The 19,603-nt window shown below is 28.0% G+C and overlaps 1 protein-coding gene and 1 long non-coding RNA gene across 2 annotated transcripts; one reads left to right on the forward strand and one right to left on the reverse strand.

Moving 5' to 3' along the window:
• The first annotated feature begins 384 nt into the window (after positions 1-384).
• LOC110646128 (uncharacterized) lies at positions 385-2,367 on the forward strand. Its single transcript, XR_009145756.1, has 3 exons — positions 385-1,003; positions 1,721-1,821; positions 2,119-2,367. It is a non-coding gene; the product is annotated as an uncharacterized LOC110646128 (long non-coding RNA).
• A 2,511-nt stretch (positions 2,368-4,878) lies between these two features.
• Positions 4,879-7,193, reverse strand: LOC110646127 (BTB/POZ domain-containing protein At2g24240-like). The gene has a single exon (XM_058139543.1). It carries the CDS (start codon positions 6,539-6,541, stop codon positions 5,201-5,203), a length of 1,341 nt encoding a protein of 446 aa, XP_057995526.1. The 5' UTR covers positions 6,542-7,193; the 3' UTR covers positions 4,879-5,200.
• Positions 7,194-19,603: the final 12,410 nt, after the last annotated feature.

The following is a 19,603-nucleotide window of genomic DNA, read 5'->3' on the forward strand; positions in this document are numbered from 1 at the left end:
CTGTCTTTCTCTCTCAGAAAGTTCTCCTTGTGTTCATTTTTTTTGTGTGTGAATTTTATTAGTGTTTGTTTGGTTTGATTCTCAGAACCCCCAACCAAGGCCAATCCGGAGTCAGAGGATTACACCCATTTATCTCCAGGTACGTTTTCCCTCTCAATATCTGCAATTTGGTTGGAACTTCATTGTTTTTCTCTAGTTGGCGTTCTCTGTTGTGTTGGTTCTTGACTGCATTGTAAATTCATCTTATCATTTTAGATTGCCCAAGAATGGTTTAGAATATAGGAAGAAAGTATTCTCTTAAACAAGTAGCCGGATGCTTTATAAATCGACGACCATCCTTTTGCCTTTAAAATTGAAACATCAACTCGTGATGTGTTGTTGTACCTATTGTGGTGATGTCATCATGTTAGCATTTGTGATTGGAAATATAATTCAAATCAATCTTCAGTGCATAAACCCTGGGCTAGATGTAACTGAAACTTCATATTACTTGTTGGTTCATGAAATAGTACTAGTGCTTTGTTTTGGAGAATGCAATGCAAACATTTATGTTTATTAGAACTGTACCTTGCATGAAATTGCTATCCCTACTGAAAATCATGCCACTACACGTCTCTTTCAAGGTTGAGTTTGATAGTAATGTTAGTTTGCTGTTCCATTTCATGGTAATTAAATTTATTACCACATCATAAAGTTCTTTGGTTCTGGAATAACTATAGAACATATGTTTTACTGTGGGTTGCTCAATGCTTTGTCTTGGTGATCTCTGTTTTTTCTTGCACAGGATGACTTAATAATGGAATTGCATTTTATCCATCCTTGGATCTAATTGTCATTGTTTTCCTTGGATTTCACAGATGAGTACATCCACAACGGTGCATCATACAGCTCCACACATTCCTTTTAAATCTTCAAAGGAGTGGAATGCAGCTCAAGCCCAGCTTAATGGAACAGTTCATTGTGATTATCCTAGTTGATAATTAGTCTCTTCTGCTCTGATCATGTATACCCTCTCTTGTCTCTTGGTTTTTGATTGGCAATAGACTTGCGATATTTTCTACAAGATGATGCTGCTAGACATAGATGGTGGATTTCCTCTTAATTCCTCACGCTTTATTGAATGCTTATTTATTTATTTATTTATTTATTTATTTATTAAATTCTTGCAAAAAGAGTTAATATTCCTGCTTGGGGAGAAATTTTATAATGAATTAGTTATTCCATGTAGGTAACCATATATGGATATATGGAATGACAAACTAATCATTGACTAACAATTAAGTTATAATGGGTCCCATAAAAATTAGTTTTATCCATGTGTTAAATTTTTTTTTTTTTCGGATGATAACTGCCTTTATATATTTGATTGTCTTACCATGATTGGTTTGCCATTCCATGTCAAATGCTGAGATAGAATCACGGTTGTACTATATAATCACTCCTGCGTGGGTGTCCTAGAAATCCTTAAATCATGGGAATTTAGATCTGTTGACCAGAATTAGTGCCAAGGCCATTTTTAGTACTTCTTTGCATAATGAACACAGATAAGGGAAGCAGAGAGCTTATATTATACATGCTCAAAGTCTTTTTCAAGTCTGGAATTGTTTCAAACGAATGCAGGCAGAAAAGATCTAAAATTTCCCTTAGTTGCTAGTTTGCGTGATAAAATACTTGCTACCTGGAAAAATGAGTGAAAAATTGATGATTTTCCACTTTGCAGGGTTGAGGTCCTCTGTCATGATCTCAATATCCATATCCCCCACCATATTTCTACAAGGATACCGGGCAGCTCATAAATCTATTGAAGACAATTGGGAAAAGGTACGATCAGTTTACTTTTCATTTTTTTTTTTTTATTTAGAATGGAATTTCTATTGACTTATGCTTGAATATGCTGCCTAAATGTATCTTAATTTAGTTGTTATACAATCTGAAAAAATAAAAAATAAAAACAATTACTTATTCTACTCTCCTCCCAGCTCCCACAGAGGCCAAAAATAGATAAACAAATTTCACAAAAAAAAAAAAAAAAAAAAAAAAAAAAAAAAAACCTTACTACAAAGCAAAATGATTGATTTGTATGGTTTGATCAAGTTCTTCCATTCGTGCTTTTAACAGTATCTAAATGAGGCTACATGGAAATGGCGTTTAATGAAGACAATAATGACAATGTGCCATGTTTACGACAAGGAGGAAAATTACATTGCTTTTGACAAGCTTGCCCCTGAAGAATCCCAACCAATTACATACCTGAAAAGGGTGATGCGTGATTATGCTTGAAATTTTGTGACTTATTGGGTCCACTGCATTTTGGTTCCTACTTATCTCTTACCCTGGGTCAAATTACGTATGCAGTTGCAATTCTTTATAGCCCTGTTTTGGAGCCTGAAATTGTTTTTCTGAATAAAAGTATCATTTTAGATACTATTGAGAAAAGCAGTTTGAAAAAAGCTGTTTTGTTATTTTAGTATTCTTTTAACTAAAATTAATCAAATTTAATTTTTAATTATTTTATAACAATCTCTAACTAATATATTTAAAAAAATGACTAAAACATATTTTTGCTGATGTTGAACATTCTTTTACAACATTTCTACTAGAAGGAAGGATAATTATCCGAATGAAGCTTCCTGGAAGTTCATTACTATTTTGGTTTTAGATCAAAAGCTTACGTAAAGAATGATAACATCCAAGGATTGGATCTTGATTATATTATCATTTCCTGCCTGATAAGGTGAAATACATTGCATTGACAAAGGTTGTACCAGAAAATTGGATTTTCCTTGAATGATCAAAGCCCCTTTTTCTCAAGATCATTTTCTGTATCAGCAATGATGTTTTTACAGATTAGCCAGATGGGTCAGGGCTCACCAGTATGAATAAGTAAATCAAGCATCAGGATTATATTAGTATAAAATTTACCCTTTTAATGTTGCCGAAAAGCAGCATGAAACTTACTTTTTTTTTTTTTTACAAAAAGTTATGACTAATGCTCGTTAAAATACATTAAAAATAATTTTTAATGACATGTAATTAATATATTCAAGATGTTGTCTTACATAAATGTTGGCCTTCACAAACATTAACCTTGATTTTATGAGGATGAACATTTTAAATTAGATTCAAAAGATTTTAAAAGCTTATTTTAGTTTAAGACTTTTCTTTTTCTTTTTTTTTTTTTCTTTTTCTTGGTAATGAGATGTAGGCTACGATTGGAGTTTGAATGACTATAAAAAGTAATTTTTGAAAAAAATATTTTTTTAGATGTGAAAAAAAAATTATATAGTTATTTTAAATTTTAATGATTAAAATATATCAAATTTAAATTTTGATACCCTTTAACACTTCATATATGTAAGTGTTTTACTTAACATGGTAATAGAAAATCGATTTTATTTGATATTATTGTTGAAATTATTATTGAGAGAAGTGTTTTTAAAATATATTAATTAGAGATTATTAAAAAATGAAGTAAATAAAATTTAATAATTTTAATGATTAAAACGCAAAATAATGAAACAATTTTTTTAAAATTATTTTTTTAATATATTTTTTTAAAAGTAGTTTTGACTTTCAAATCATAATGTCAAAAAAGCATTAAAATTTTGTTTGTTTCGTAAAAAAAAAAAAAACTTACACATAAAAATATTTTCTATGAAGATAGTTTTAGTTGTTTAATTACAATATTAAATATTGATATGTGTTTATGTTATACATGTATAAATATCTAAAAAATAAATTTCTCTTTTTTAAAGAAAAAATTATTTTTTAAAAAAATTACTTAATTTATTATATTTTTTTTTCCTGAATGTTTCAACTACTTCAAAATATGAAAAGTATTTTAGGTGAAACAAACAAGCCTGAGTTTCAAATAATATAAACCGCGTATTCCCTCCTAGTGGGACCAAATTATAGGGATTTATTCCGACTACAGGAGTTAGATAAAGTCTTGTTCTGCTGGAAAACAGAAACAAAAGGCAGAATTATCGTTAAATATTGAACAACCTTAATGTACTTGCAAGCAAATTAAGGGTAGGATCCAGTTTCAAGATTTTCAACAATAGCAGAAAACAATAGAGGCAGAAGGGGCCCCAGATTTGTTAATGTGGGCAAATGATTAATTACTTAACTAGCGTCTTTGGTGCACTAAATAAAGCTCATGAAAATGCCAAATTATGCTCTGAATTTATATCTGTCAAGCAGTTCAGCTGTTTCAGATGCTCACACATGCAAAAGCATCTCTCTCTCTGAGATAAAACTAAGTGTATTATAATTCCCCTTGTAGGGCTTCATCAGCAGGGATTTTTTTTTTTTTCAGTTGTGGGATTTTATATTCAATAATGCAGAAAGGGAAGAGGTTTAGTCTCGTTGAATTAGTTTATATAGGAGCAGTTGGGCACGTTCAGTTCAGATTCCTTAATGGTAAAGAAATAAAAGGCTGAGGATTGGATTTGCTTGATGTGGGTATGAACAACAACAAAATTTTATGCACCAGATTCCAAGTCCAAGATTACATATATATATATATATATATATACTAAAAAAGAAGATCACCTGAAATAAGAGCAAATGACCTAACTTTGTAGAAAAAGTGAAACTAACTCACACAAGCAAAGACTAAACAGCATCTCTCTCTCTCCATAGATGCATATCACAGAGGCACTAAAAGCAAGATTTCTTGAGATCTCAAGAGAATGAGAAATTAACTTTGTGAAAGCAGAGGTCAAAAGAACAAAAGAGAGAGGGGAAAGGGTCAAAAAGAAAAATGAGCAGTTCATAAAATGGGAAAAGAACCCACAATGTCTGCAGTAGACCCTGTCAATGATTATATCCATCTTCCATGAAGAAGCAATGGTAATTAATCGAAGTTCAAAACAATAATTGAGAATCATGTGCATTCTCTGTTTATAAATTCGAAGGTTTCCCTTTAACATTAGTTTGATGCAATCAGTTTCATTTCTGTGACTAGGCAAATCCTAAGCAGAGTCACTGCTCTAAAATTTTATGGTAGCTAAAAGAAGCATATATACACACACACACACACACACAACTCTTCAAATACCTATCTAGGTTTGCTAAACTAATATGCTTAACCAGAAATTCATCCTCTACCTTCTACAACCTACAAGGGGAAAAAAATCATTGATATCAAAATGTGAGAAACATTAATGGCAAAACCCAGCACACCTTACAATATGAATCATAAAATTGGTGGAGGTGGAGTCTCCCATATATCAAAGACATTTTCTTCACTGTGAAGTGCAAAGAGTCTATCGCCACCGATTGAAAAATCGCAAATTGAACCTCCATATAATTGTCGAAATCTAGATGTCAATACCCAGTCAGGACCACAAAACACAGAAATGCAATCATCCATTGATGAAAACAACAGCCCCTCATGTAATGCCAGTTTTGGATAACAAGGTTCATCAGGCATCTTCCCCTTCATCAAACGACTCCTCGAGCTCCACCTTACACTCCCTCCACTCATCCTTAAATCTATAAACCCCAAATCCTCATACTCATTCACTACACAAACAGCATTACAATCCTCCATAGCTATGGCATCTCGAACCCTTTTCTCATCCACGGTAATAGGAGCATCAATATCAGACCAAGACCACACCATTCTCTTCTCTCTAAAATCCAACATGCTAATGTAACAGTTGTCCTTTCTTGGAAACAAAGTAGCCACCAACAAACAATTGCTCCCGTTCAACCACTGCAATTTATCAGCATCACCTAGTGACCAACCTGGACTCTCATAAAAGAAATCAATCTGTTTGCCACTAATTTGATCCCACACTCCAATTCCATACTCATTACTCCTCCCTTTACAGCTACTAAAAATTCTATAATCAGAACTGGTGCTCAAAGCCCCAGCTGTATAGCTCTTCAATTGATTCTCATGGCAGACCTGAAACTTATACCTGAGCTCCCCTGTACTCTTACTGAACAGCCCCATTCCTCCATCTCCTCGGCCTAATCTCTCACAGGCACTAAGAATCACATTCTCAGAATCCAACCAAGCCACATCGTTCACTCTCTGGTAATCAAGATTAATAGGCGGGTGTTCTTCCATCATCCAATCATAAACATGCACCATACTTCCATGAGCCACACAGCACCCACCGTCCGGACCTGCACGAATTGCGGTACCATCCCCTGGTGCCCGGCCAGTGACAGACCGGGAATGGTGGAGTCTGTTTCCATCAAATGAGCCCCATTTGGCAGATCTTACGTGGTTCAACAGACCGTAAAATGAGGCTTCCCGGTGAAGGAGTCTTTCCGGGACATGGGAAGGGATGTGGAGATCGCCGGTGCGGAGAAGATCGAGGAGGACACCGAAACAATCGGGGTTTCGATCAATGTAGAATTCACTATTAGGATTGGAGTCATTGATAGACTGTTTTAAAGCCCAGTTATCATCAAACAATGCACCGAAAAAAGAGTTTCTGCCAGCATTTGCCAAGGTCGTGGAGGTTGTCTCGAAGATTCTGCCTCCAACGTTGAATCGGATTCTGTCTTTGGGGATCTTCATGGAGGAGTCTTACAGAGAATTTGAAAGGGTTTTGGGAATTTAGTAGCAGAGAGAACAGAGAAAGTGGGATTAAGAATCAGAGATGATGACAGAAGAAGGTAACCAAAAACAACAACAGAAAGAAATGGAATTAGCAGACTGTGTAGGTAGATTTTCAAAACAAAAAGAGAATCAGATGAATTTCTTAGAAAATTTTGGAGGGAATTGTAGGATTGTGATTTACTTATATTTATTTTCGTTGGAAACAAAATCCAAGAACAGAACAATCTAACCAATAAGAAACATCACAAGAAATTTACGCAGATAGAAGAACAGAAAGCTCCAAAAACAAAAAAGAACAGGCCTGATTCTGCAACTGAGAGGTGAACAACATGGCATCCCGCTCAAAAACAGAGCTTAAAAACAGGGGACATGAGATGTATCAAAAAAAGGCAAAAAAATTTGATCAAATTGTGAGAAATTGAGATCTGGGTTTTCAAAAGAGAAGGCCTTTGGAGACGAGTTTGAAATTTTCAGGGATTTTACATCAAAGAATTCAAAAAAATTGACTCAATTCCACAAATATCCGTTTCTCTTAAACTTCGCCATGTCTCCCCTTTCCCACGTCTATGATCTGTCCTATTGACTCCTTCAAGTCTTAACCATGGACCAACCAAGCATAGTCGAGCTTTATATAAATATATAAAATAATGGTGGGCTCCACTATAGGTTTTGTTCCCTCCATGTGTTTCTACCGTTCAAACTTGTATCATATGATGTTGTAAATGATCTAACGGTGGATATGTTCTGGTGAATGTACTCGGTGGTTTGATAAAAAAAAAAAAAAAAGAATGTACTCGGTGGTGGTGGGACATATAAATAATAATGGCCTATAATTAAAAATTTTCTACGTTGTTTATTAAAAAAAAAAAAAAAAAAAGTTTCTAGGATGAATTGTTCAAATGGGTACCTCTGCCTCATCCTGTCTGCTTCTTTGTCCTAATTGGATTGCCTTCAATTGTTCAAAATTAGGATATATCACAATGAATTTAATAAGTTTTAAATTTAATATTTATATTTAAATTTATATATTTATTACATATATTTTAATTGATTTTTATAAATTTTGATAGATTGTATTTAATATAAGTTTAATTTTGTAGGAAAAGAAATTTTATAATATTAGATTAATTATTTATATCGATATTTATATATAATTAATTAAAGTATATATAATAAATATATAATCTAAATATAAATATTTAATTTAATAATTATTAAACTCATTCTTATATGAAATTAAGTTCATAACTCATTTTAAGAATAAATATTATAAACTTGAATTAATATAATAATGAATTTATATATTTTAATTAATTAATTAATTAATTTTATATATATATATATATATTTTTTTTTTTTGCCGTTGAATTAATAATGTCACAAATCCCATGCAATATAAATTATTGGAGTAATAATAAAAGCATCTCATACAATATTATTACCGTTGAATTAATAATGTCACAAATCCCATGCAATATAAAGTATTGGAGTAATAATAAATGCATCTCATACAATATTAATAAAGTGTTTTTTTTATAATATAATAATATGTTTTTAAATTATTTCTTAATTCTGACCAAAAATGGACAATTCATGTTTATTTAAGAGATTAATTTAAAAGAATGAATATTCATACAAATAATTCAAAGATGGAGTTAAAATTAGAGATGTTTGGAAAAATAATTGAAAGCTAGGAATTAGCATTTAATTTCTTAGTCATAAGTTGATTATTTAATAAACAATCTAGAAATTTTTTTTTCAAAATTAGAAAACACTGATCCAATAACTATAGTGGTAGTTAGACTTTCAACTCCGAACATCTAATGTTGCCATCAAATATTAATATCTAATCATTAATAAATAATTACATATGTGATTCAAATAAAAATCTATATATCCTTTTATTAATAGATAATTTCTTTTTATATTGAAATTTTTATTAAGAAAAAAAAATACATGATTTAATTCTTTAATTTCTTATATTATAAAAACAAATATTTAGGAGAAAAATACACTTAGTTACCCTGTAATTTTTTTAAAGGGTTTAAGATTGTTTTTTTATTTGAAGATATGTAGTTTAACGCTATTAACATTTAAGAAATAAAATGGCTAATAATGTTAAAAAATACTGATTAACTCAATGTTTTTTGATAAATCATTATTTTGGTCAATATTTTTTAATGATATTTGTCATTTTATTCCTTAAATATTAATAAATATTGAACTTTATACCCTCAATTGTTAAAAAAATAAACTCAGATTCTTTCTAATAAAAGGTATAAATTGTATAATATTTAACTATATTTTTTAATATTTAATTATTAAATTATTAATCTAACTTTTAATGATATTTTTTTTGGAATAGTGAATTTCTTTTGTTTTGAATTCAAAATTTTTTAATAAATTTAAATGTTATTGGTATTTTAAAATTGGCAATTAATGGTCGTTATTTTGCTTACGTATTTATTTTGGACCACCGAATTTTGTGATTATACTTTGCGGGCCATAGACGGCACAGTATGCTTCTTTAGCATCGGTTCTTCCAAAGTACCAAAACCTATGGCAAGAGTAACCGGTCCGGTGGATTGATCCGGTCAATCCATGACTTATCAATAAAATTTTTTTCAATTTTTTTATTTGAATTATAAGTAATTGACTCAAAATTTTACATTTAAAAGTCAATTAGGAATAATAATAGGTTGGATATTTTAAAATTTAAGATATTTAAGTTTAAATTTAATTATATATATAATATTTAAATTATTTCAAACTTGATTAAAAATATTTCATACTACTCGTATTCATTTTTTATTATTTATGTATTATTTTAAATCACTCAAATTATATTTTTTTATTTAATTAAAATTTTAACTAGGAGATTTATTAGTTGAGTACTGGAATTTGAAATAAAAGAAATTAAATAAACATATTAGAGTAGTTTTTATTTGCCACTTTTTTAGCTAATTAAATTTAAAGCAAAACTAAATTTAATTAAAAATTATTTAAATTTATCCTATTAAAATTTAATTGTGTTAAGTAACCCAACTACTGTCACTGCCTATATAATCCATGTGATATGATAATACAGTAATTCAATTAATTTGTAATTTTTAAACTAACAAAATTAATAATTGAATCAATTCATATGTAATAGAAAGATAATTATTCATTATATAGATATTTTTATGTTATATATTATTTATAAATATTAAAAATAGTAACTTAATAATAAGTATTTAAAAATGGAACAATTTTAATATTTTTTATAAAATTTAAAAATATTATTAAAATATATATAAATATAAACTAATAAATATTAAAAATTTTATTTTAAAAATAAAAGTTAATATATTCGATTTATTTATTTATTTAAATTAATAAATATAATATTTAATTAATTTTTAGTAATTCATGTAATGAAATCAATTTCTTCGATTTGATTCCGCTGCCAGATCAATCAATTTGGAGATGTTAAGTAACACAGGTGATAGAATATAAAAACACCTAAAAATCAAAATATAAAATCAACTTTAATATTATTTGAGAAATACCCAATCCAATTAGTGGTAAGATCCAAAACATTATATTCAACCTTAATTTTTTTTTTTAATGTAAAATCTTTAACTCTAAAATAAATATTTGATATATATCTCTCAAAAGTATTTTATGTTGTGGTTTGATTGTGTTTGGAGTTATTTGTATGTATTATTAGATCTTTTATTTTTTGATAACTTGAAATTATTTTTTTATAAATGAATGTGTCTTTTGTTATTGTTGTAATTGAATCACACATTTACATGTGTAAAAAGTAAAAAAAAATGTTTATATTAATAAAATTATTAAAATTATTAAAATTAAGGAGTCACCCATAAAATCTTTATCTCAATTTATTTGTTATTTTAGATTTTTTTAGGTCAAGCATATGCCACTAACATGAATTCCTTTTATATATTGATTTCGATTAAAATTTAAATTTAAAATTTTACAATTTTAAAGATAATTTTCATACTATTAAAATAAAATTATTAAATTATTTAATATTTAAATATGCACTATTAAAGGATATTTTATTTTATTTTAATTAAGCATATACCCATTAATATTAAATTTCTTATTCTTTTAAGTAATTGACTTTGATTGTGATTAAAATTTAAAATTTTGTAATTTTAAAGATGATTTGAATACTATTCAAATAAAACTTACTAAATTGTTCAATATCTAAATATGCACTGTTAATTCATGATAAAATCCACCCACAAAAAAATGTGATTAAGATGTTAGAAAGCAAAGACCACCAAATGCAATTATGAAAATAGAAGAAAAAGAAGGTCACCCAAAACACATATTGAGACTCCAATATCATAAAATAGCATCTTGTGATTGGTGACTACATATAAAAATTAAGAGAAAAAAACAAATAAATGCTTAGAAAGAGGGTAATAAGATGTGATTGATAATAAGTAAAGGGATGTTCAAAAAATAATGAAATTGTGATTGCTTCAGTTCTAGTTCATGATGACATAATTAGAAGTTATCTTCAACTTAAAGGATCAACTCTTCTACTTTGTCTTCTTTTTTTTCTTTCAGTTAGTTGCCATTGCCATATCAATCAATTAAGAGAAAGTTAGGTAAGAACCATTTAGTTTTTGTGTCTATCAGAACAAGATATGATGATAATCTAAGATAATATATATATATATATATATATATATATATATATATATATACCTGTTTTGAAAATATTAATATTTAAATATTTTATATAATAGAACACTCTTACCCAGAGCTCCATCAATTCATTTAGTTAGTTGTATTATAATATATTATATACTTTGGACTATTCAACTTGGTCTATTAAAGCCTCTCAAGAAAAAAAAAACTTAGTCAATTAATGATTTTTATTGGGAAAAATATAATTTCATTATAGAGGAAACGAAAAATTATTAGCAAATCTATCAAATATGTAATAAAATTACTCCACTTGTCTCGAAGGTTCTCTCTAAAGGAGATGTCTACCTTTCGTCGTCTCTCGGGTTTTACCGAGCTTAGTCCTTTCAAGGCAAGGGGAAGGTGTTTCTTCAGTTTGATTTTGGTCTCCTCCTCTTCCAGATTTGGATCGTATAGTTTTGACTTTTAGTTGTTGGAGTAGCAGGTCTGGGCTTGTGCATGGAGAGGGTGATGTTAGAGAAAATCTGCTTTTGTGGGAGTGTTAGATCGAAGTTTGCTTTGGTTTACTCTCCTGGATCAGCTTCTGAACTCTAGATCTAGATGTTTGCTTTGTGCGGTAGGAGGACATTCTTGCTTTGGCTATTATGAAACTGCAGGATTTGCTTTTACAACACAGCAAGAAAGGTTGTCCCGATAGCCTACGGGAGCTAGAGAGCTCCATGGTATCATTTTCTGATCATAGTTGAGCTGAGTTGTGTGTTTTTGTGGAGAAAAATGGAGGTTGGCACTATTGGGTGAGCGGCTGTGCATTGATGGGCGACAATGATTGCTCTATGTGGAGTTGGCGGTGGGCTGGCTTGGATCTCTGCTCAGAGTTGGAAGGTGGTTGGCGATGAGCTCTTGTGTTTTGTTTATGCTTTTCTCTTTGCACCTAGGGTTTCTAGGTTGGGGAAGGTGTAGCCACTTATTTTTTTTTGACCTCTGAAATGTATGCTTTGCAGAGGCGATAAAGAGTCTTGTGACGGTATTTTCAGAAAATTACGGAATTATAGAAATATTAATAAAATAAAATAATTTTTCTTGTATTTTATAAAATAGACATTTCAGAAAATAATTTATTTTAAGAAGTTAATTATCTTTTATAAAAATTAAAAAGTTTTATACTTAAGAAAGGGCTTAAAAGAGCATATTATTTAATTAAATTTAATTTATTATTTTTAAGATTTCAAGTGAACTTAAAAAATAATTAAATAAATTAAGTTAAATAACTAAGTTCATTAATCATTAAGTTTCTGATAAATTAATAAAAATGGACTTTGTCTAATTTTGACATTTTTTCTAGGTTATTTTAATGCATAAATTTGTGGTTCATTTTTTTTCATATCTTTGTTTATTGTCTCAGGAATCTTCAGTATTTTTTGTGTGGTTTTTTTATATTATTTTAATGTGTGAAATAAAATTTCTGCCATTTTTTATAAAATTAGAATTTTTATGTAAATAGGTTCTTTTTTATTTTCTAATTGATTCTAACTTTTTTTTTGTTTTTGCATGAGTGGGGAGACTTAAAAGAGTTAGAGATAATATAGAAAATTAAGAGTTTGATTAAGGAATAATTTTCTAGCTAAACTCAAATTGTGGAAGAGTACCAATTCTATTTTTTTAAGAGTTGTATTTTAATTTTGATTTATTTTGATAATTATCTTCTTTTTTGTTCTATTTTATTCATTTATTTTATGTAATTTTCAATGAATTAGACTTTTAATTATTAATTTTATTATTTTTAATAATTAATAAATCAAAATAATTTTTTTTAAGCCCACTAAGTCCATCCATGAGCATTTAAGGAGCAAGATGGACCCATTGGTGAATCAAGTCCAATTCAAAGCCCAAGATAGAACTCCAAAAGTTTTTGCATGAGGTTATTGGACCTAAATATCATGTAATAGTTGTAGGTTTTTTTTTAATTTTTTTTTATTGGGTTTGTAAAGGTTATTTTAACTTTAATTCTCTTTTCTCCTCCCTTTTCTTTAGTTGTAGGTTTTATTTATTTTATTTTGAGCTTTTAATTATTTTAATCATATTGAAATGAGCTTAATTAATTAAACTTAGTAAAGATGTACATAGGGTAGCTTGGTAAATTAAAATAATAATGTGCATGTTAGACTTATGTTATTTAATTCTTTCTACTTGTTTTGTAATGTAAATAAGTTTGCATGAAATTAATTTAGTTATATATGCATGTAGTATAAGATGGTAAAAGGGGTAAAATCACTAAATTTAGCAATATAACATGATTAGAAATTATGTGTGTGATTCTACTTGCTTGTATGAAAAAGATATGTGTGTAATAATTTAGCTTGCATAAATGTACGATCAATGAATTTAATAAAAGAAATAATAAGAAAGGCTTTATGAATCAATAGTAGAGACTGTCTCTTTTTCTAAGGTAAGTCTAGACAGAGAGGATGCCTAACACCTTTCCTCTCTTGTTCATACTATTTCGAACCTAAACCATTAGACTTATAGTAAAAGAAAGGTAGTGGACCTCTACGATGATAAGTTGTCACTCACATCTCTTCTTATGAATTTGTCTCAGTTATTATCTTGGTGACGATCCTTTCTTCCCCCTTTGTGTTATTAATATCTAAGTATCATAATAGTGTTATGAGAAGACAATGCTAAATCAGATTCGAGGGTCCCATAGAAGAGTTGATTTGTGGCTTTGATTTGATTGGGTTTGGATTGATTTAGTTTGATGGGTTTGGCTCATGCCACATGGCGGAAGCTTCTATTTGCTCCTTGTTTTGCTAAACTCGGGTTGTATCTCTTGTCCTTTGTGAGCTTTTTACTGCAAGTTTACATCCTCTTGACCTTTATGAGCTTTTTAATGCAAGTTTACATGTTCAAAAAAAATTAGCAAATTTCTTATCCACATCCGGATAATGGAAGCATGGTGCCCTTCTTTTATTTCTTATTTTTATTTTCTTTCATCATAATTATTTTAGTACATAAATTGATATATAATTAAAATTTCTTTGAGATTAAACTTTTTAAATAATTTTTCTTAAAATATATCATACAAATAATATATTATCATTTAATCAACATCCTGAAGGTGAGAAGAGAGAGTAGATCTATAAAGTTTTTTCACCTATTTCTTATTGCACTAGTATTTATTGATATTTGTTATACGCATGCGTGATTTAATTTTTTTTGCATGATTTTTTTTAAACATTCATGTTTATTAATTAATAAATTTTAAAATTAATAGAAATTTTCTATTAAAACATACATAATTAAAAGAAAATTAAAATAAAAAGTCTAAATCAAAACTATGAAACATCTAAAAGAAAATAAAATTCTAGTTGAATAAATGCAGGTGTTTTTGCGTGGAATTGATTTTGTGCAATTTACCCATGTCAAAAGCGGATATACCCTTTTTCACATGTGAGAGGTTGTGGGCATATCGAAGATGCGTATAATCCCATTTGTAAATATATTTGCACTTGTCTGACTTTTAATCAAAGCGATTAGCGGGAAATAAAGGACCAAATTTTCCTTTAGGTTCCTTGACGCTACTAGGATGTATTTCGTCAAGATCTCTCCTTAATCAACTTGAATAATCTGAGAATTGAAATTGACCATTGAGAAATTAAATGATCACTTATGCATGAAAGAGTAAATATTGAGCTTGAAAAAGTAAAAAATTGTTCATAATTAGTTGCTTCGAAAAGTAAATCCGTATAGAAAAGGTAAAATTTGTGCTTGATTAAAAGAGTAAATTGCTTGCTAAAAAATATAAATATGTGTAAAAAGTGTAAATGAGAGCTTTGAGAAATTGAAATACTAATTTGCTTGCAAATGTAAACATTTGTATAAAATTATAACTTGGCTTGCTAAAAAATTAAAGAGCTGATTTGTAGGAATTGAAATATGGATAAGAAAACTGTAAATTGCATTGAAAATTAAAAAGTGTGCGTACAAGAATCAAAATATGTGCAGAGAAAATGTAAGTTGGTTGCTTGATTTAAAAACAATAATTGGAATTAAATCTAATGTTAGAGTGAAAAGTAAAAGTTCACTTAGAAATATAAAAAAATTACTTAACTAGAGAAAATTTGAGTAAAGACATTGTGTCTGTCAGGTGTTAATTGGTTGTTATTATTGTTGTTTCTTGAATGAATTCCAGTATGTCTATTTATACAAAGAGCTATTTGGTGGCCAAGTTTTGCTCCAGAAAACCACCCACTACTTGCCCATTTTCCTCACCACTTTGCCACTATCCATAACCACCTGTAACTTCCCATAACCACCTATAACTTTCCATATCTACCTACTTACACCATTACTCCACCACCCCACTTCCATGCTCATTATCTCCAGTAGATATTTTAGACATTAAATATATGTAACTGCCTAATAAATAATACTCATTTATATAGGTAATTATTTAATTGGTCTAACTTTATATAATTGATATCCGTAATTGTTAGTTTTTTACCAACTTGAGCTATGGGTCAAGTCACATTAAATCGGTAATTTAATTCAATATTTTAGACCTATTAATTAATTGTGGTCCAAAAATATTAAAATTAAATTGTGGTGCAAACATTAAGTAAATAATTATAAAAAAAAAACTTTGTTTTTTCGTCTAGAAACTCTATTCAATAAAAAAGTATATGTTACCTCTACAAAAAGATAGTGAAGATCAAGATTTTTTTTTTCCCGTGCAAGAATCCTATTCAAGTAAAAGTAGCAAGAAAAGTTGTACAACGTCTTAATTTAGCTAATAAAAATAAATTAAAGACACCACAAGATATTATTTTAATAAAAAGATAGTGAAAATTAAAAGTCTTTCCCATATCAGAAGTCATATTCAAACAAAAATAATCAACTCGATACTTACATAGTTTACTATTTTTAAATTTGATTTTATAACAAAAATTAAGTACTTATATTTTTCATTAAACAGCACTTTTGCAAATTCTAATACATAATACATAAAGTATTTAAGTAAATTAGGATACTTGTAATAAGATTTCTATTTTTCTTAACATATATTGATTAATTTAATTTTTAATTAGATAAAAAAATTTTGGATGAAATTATGTTTCTTAATAAAATAGGATTTTAATTTAAGTAGGAGAACCAAGATTGTTTAAATAATCAAATTATTTAAGAAAAATAATTTTTTTTGGTTATAGAAGTTTTATAATTAAAATTTTAATTTTATAATTATAAATAAAATTCAAATCTAAGTATGGTTAGGGATGTGGAAGTTCAACTAAATAAGGATTATAAATAATTAGGCTTAATATAAATAATTGTAAGTGAATTTTCTAATATAAGTAATTTAATTAATAATTAAATAGTAGTAATATTATAATATTAAAGGTATTATAGAAGAAATAATTATTAATTATTATAAACAAATTAATTTTCTTTTAAAAAATATTTATACTTGTAACTTTAAAATAGAATTTTAGTAGAAAAAGAATTCTTTCTTTTTTTTAACGATTTGATAGCTTAATTATTTTTTTGGTTTTTTAAATATCTTCTTTTGCAACTATTTTTTATAGCTTAATTATTTTTTTTAATTTTTAATATCATAAATAATGTAAAGGGAATTCCACTTATTTTAAAATTACTTTTAGTTTTCAATATTCAATTAAGTTTAATTCTTTATTAGTATAATTAATTTTAAATTACACAGTCAATTAAATTTAGTCCACCATTATTATAACACTTTTAATACTCTATCACACTCAGGTAACAATAGATGTTTACAGTAACCTTGAGTGAACTCTCTGAACCAAGAAATTACAACTCAAATATCAAACTCTTAATAATCAATTATGGTAGCTCAGGTTCTAGAGAGAGAGAAGAAGAAAAAATCTTTTTAACACAATAAATTCTCAAAGAAAATGGTTTTTATCTTTATTTCTAGTCATAAATAACCTCTATTTATAGTTTTAACAAGAAAATGACCGTTGGGGGTGCATTAAATGCAAATATAGCCGTTCAACTATCTAAAGCTCTGTTTTATCGAGTTTTAGAAACTCAAGTTTGGCTGTCAAAGTTATTTAGTTCAGCTGTCGAAGGTTGGAGCGCAAAAAAACATCATTTAAAAAGTAAACTTCAGCTGCCGAAATTTTCACTTTCGGCTGTCACAGTACTCTTTGGACAAAATAGGTTTAAACACTCAAAAACCATTATTCGAAGAGTGAAGTTCGGCTACTGAACTTCCCACTTTCGGCTGTCGAAGAGCTTTCTGGACAAACATGCACTTATACTTCAAAAACTCGTAACTTTTTGACAGGAATTCGGATTTTCGATTCGTTTGAACTGTTGGAAAGCTAATTTGATAAACTCTTCAATGAAAACACTTTCAAAAAACAAATTATCATTTTTCAAAGGTGAAAATTTGTTTTTACTCCCCCTTGGTCAAGAAAAAATTACAAATAGACTCTAAGAAATTTAGAGATTAAAAACTTATAACTTTTTAATTCAAACTCGGATTTTCAATCCATTTGAGACGTTGGAAAGATAATTTGATAAACTTTTCAATGAAAAACACTTTAAAAGAATTAATTCTACATTTTTGAAAAAATAAAAATTTATTTAATTCTCCCTTGATAACAAATTAGGTAAAAACTAAGTTAAACAAGATTTTCTTAGTACTACCTAGACTTGAGCCAATACAATTAATTAAATGAGACTCACAAGATATGAAAATAAATAAAAATTATTTTGTAGGGTCCCATAAATATTTGCTTCCATATCTTACTCTTCTTTAACCTTGATTTGAAGCAATTTGGTAATTTTGAATTTTGGGCCTACAAACTCAACACAAATACTTTCAAAGGTAGATTAATAGCACACTAATTATTTATTATCACCAAAACATGGATTAAACCCTTAGGTCCAACACACATAGAAAACTATGGAATGACAGAAATATTCATAAAATAAAATAATTTTTCATGCATTTTTATTGATTAATTTAATTTTAGGAAAATGTATTTTACGTAATAGACATTTCAGAAATAATTCATTTTAAGAAGTTAATTATTTTTTTGGGAAATTGAAAAGTTTTGTGCTTAAGAAAGGGCCTAAAAGAGCATATTATTTAATTAAACTTAATTTAGTATTTTTAAGGTTTTAAGTAGACTTAGAAAATAATTAAATAAATTAAATTAAATAACTAAGCCCCTTAATCATTATGTTTCGGTCAAATTAATAAAAATGGGCTTGAGCCGATTTTGGGCTTAATTATTTTTTTAAAAACCCTTTAAGTTTTTTTTAAAAAAAAAATAAAAAAAGAATATTGTACTTTGGTGGAAACTCCACCAAGGATAATCCCTTCCTTTTTTTAGTTATTTTTTTTAATTAACTTTTTTATTTAATTTTTTTTTAGTTAGAATAGATAAAATTAAAAGGAAAAAGAAAAAATAATATCAAAATCGTCTTATTACCGAGATTACGAGGACGTGTCCTTTATCTATCTTTTTACCATTTTTATTTACATTATATTTATCTTTTTTCTTTAATTTAGAATTTTAGTTATATTAGATTAGGTTTATCTCTAACCTACCGTAAATACATCTTTAAGTCTAGGACTTTGAAGGAATTAAGGTGGCTGAAAATTAAATAATTTAGGTTTTTTTTTTTTTAGTGTATTTTGTTATGGAAAGAGCTACTACGTAGTGATTTTTTCTCTATTTCAAATAAATTTGCTCAATCTCCCTATAGTTGCACACTAATCATCATAAATTCACCTAGTTTTAGATTAATTAATTGAATAATTACTAAAGTTATTTTCTTTTATTGCATTCCTGTCATTCTAAGCCATCTAGGGTGCCAAGGAGAATTCATTATCTCAAGGAAAATAATTGCAAAGAGGTACGTTTCTGATTGGGTACCTTTAGTTTCAAAAGAATGTATTATCACATGTTTCTATTTTTTATGGTTTTCAACATGCAAATGGCATTATTTGCATGATTTAATGTTTTTAATAGATTCATTGGGTTGTTTCCAAATAAAATAGCTTTTTGAATCGCCTTAAAAGCATTTTTTTAATTGATAATGAATTTTTAAAGTTTCAATTAATGTCTGGTTATGTTTTTGTGTATCTCGATTTTGAAAAATTAATTTGCATGTCTTAGATTACTTATTTTGAGTTTTTTTTTTGGTATGCCTTTAAAATGTCTATATTAGGCATGTAGTTTTATATTTGTTATATTATTTACAGAGTAATAGGAATAATTTTTATAAAATTATTGCTTAGGTTTGTCTAGTTTTTAGTAGTAGTTGCTTACTTTATTTTACTGAATTAAATTTTGCATGAATAAA

Source organism: Hevea brasiliensis, chromosome 17 (genome assembly GCF_030052815.1).
Source record: "Hevea brasiliensis isolate MT/VB/25A 57/8 chromosome 17, ASM3005281v1, whole genome shotgun sequence".
NCBI classification, from domain to species: domain Eukaryota; kingdom Viridiplantae; phylum Streptophyta; class Magnoliopsida; order Malpighiales; family Euphorbiaceae; genus Hevea; species Hevea brasiliensis.

Coding starts and splice junctions, on each gene's coding strand:
- LOC110646127 (XM_058139543.1), bottom strand. CDS start 6,541: ATGAAGATCCCCAAAGACAGAATCCGATTCAACGTTGGAGGCAGAATC.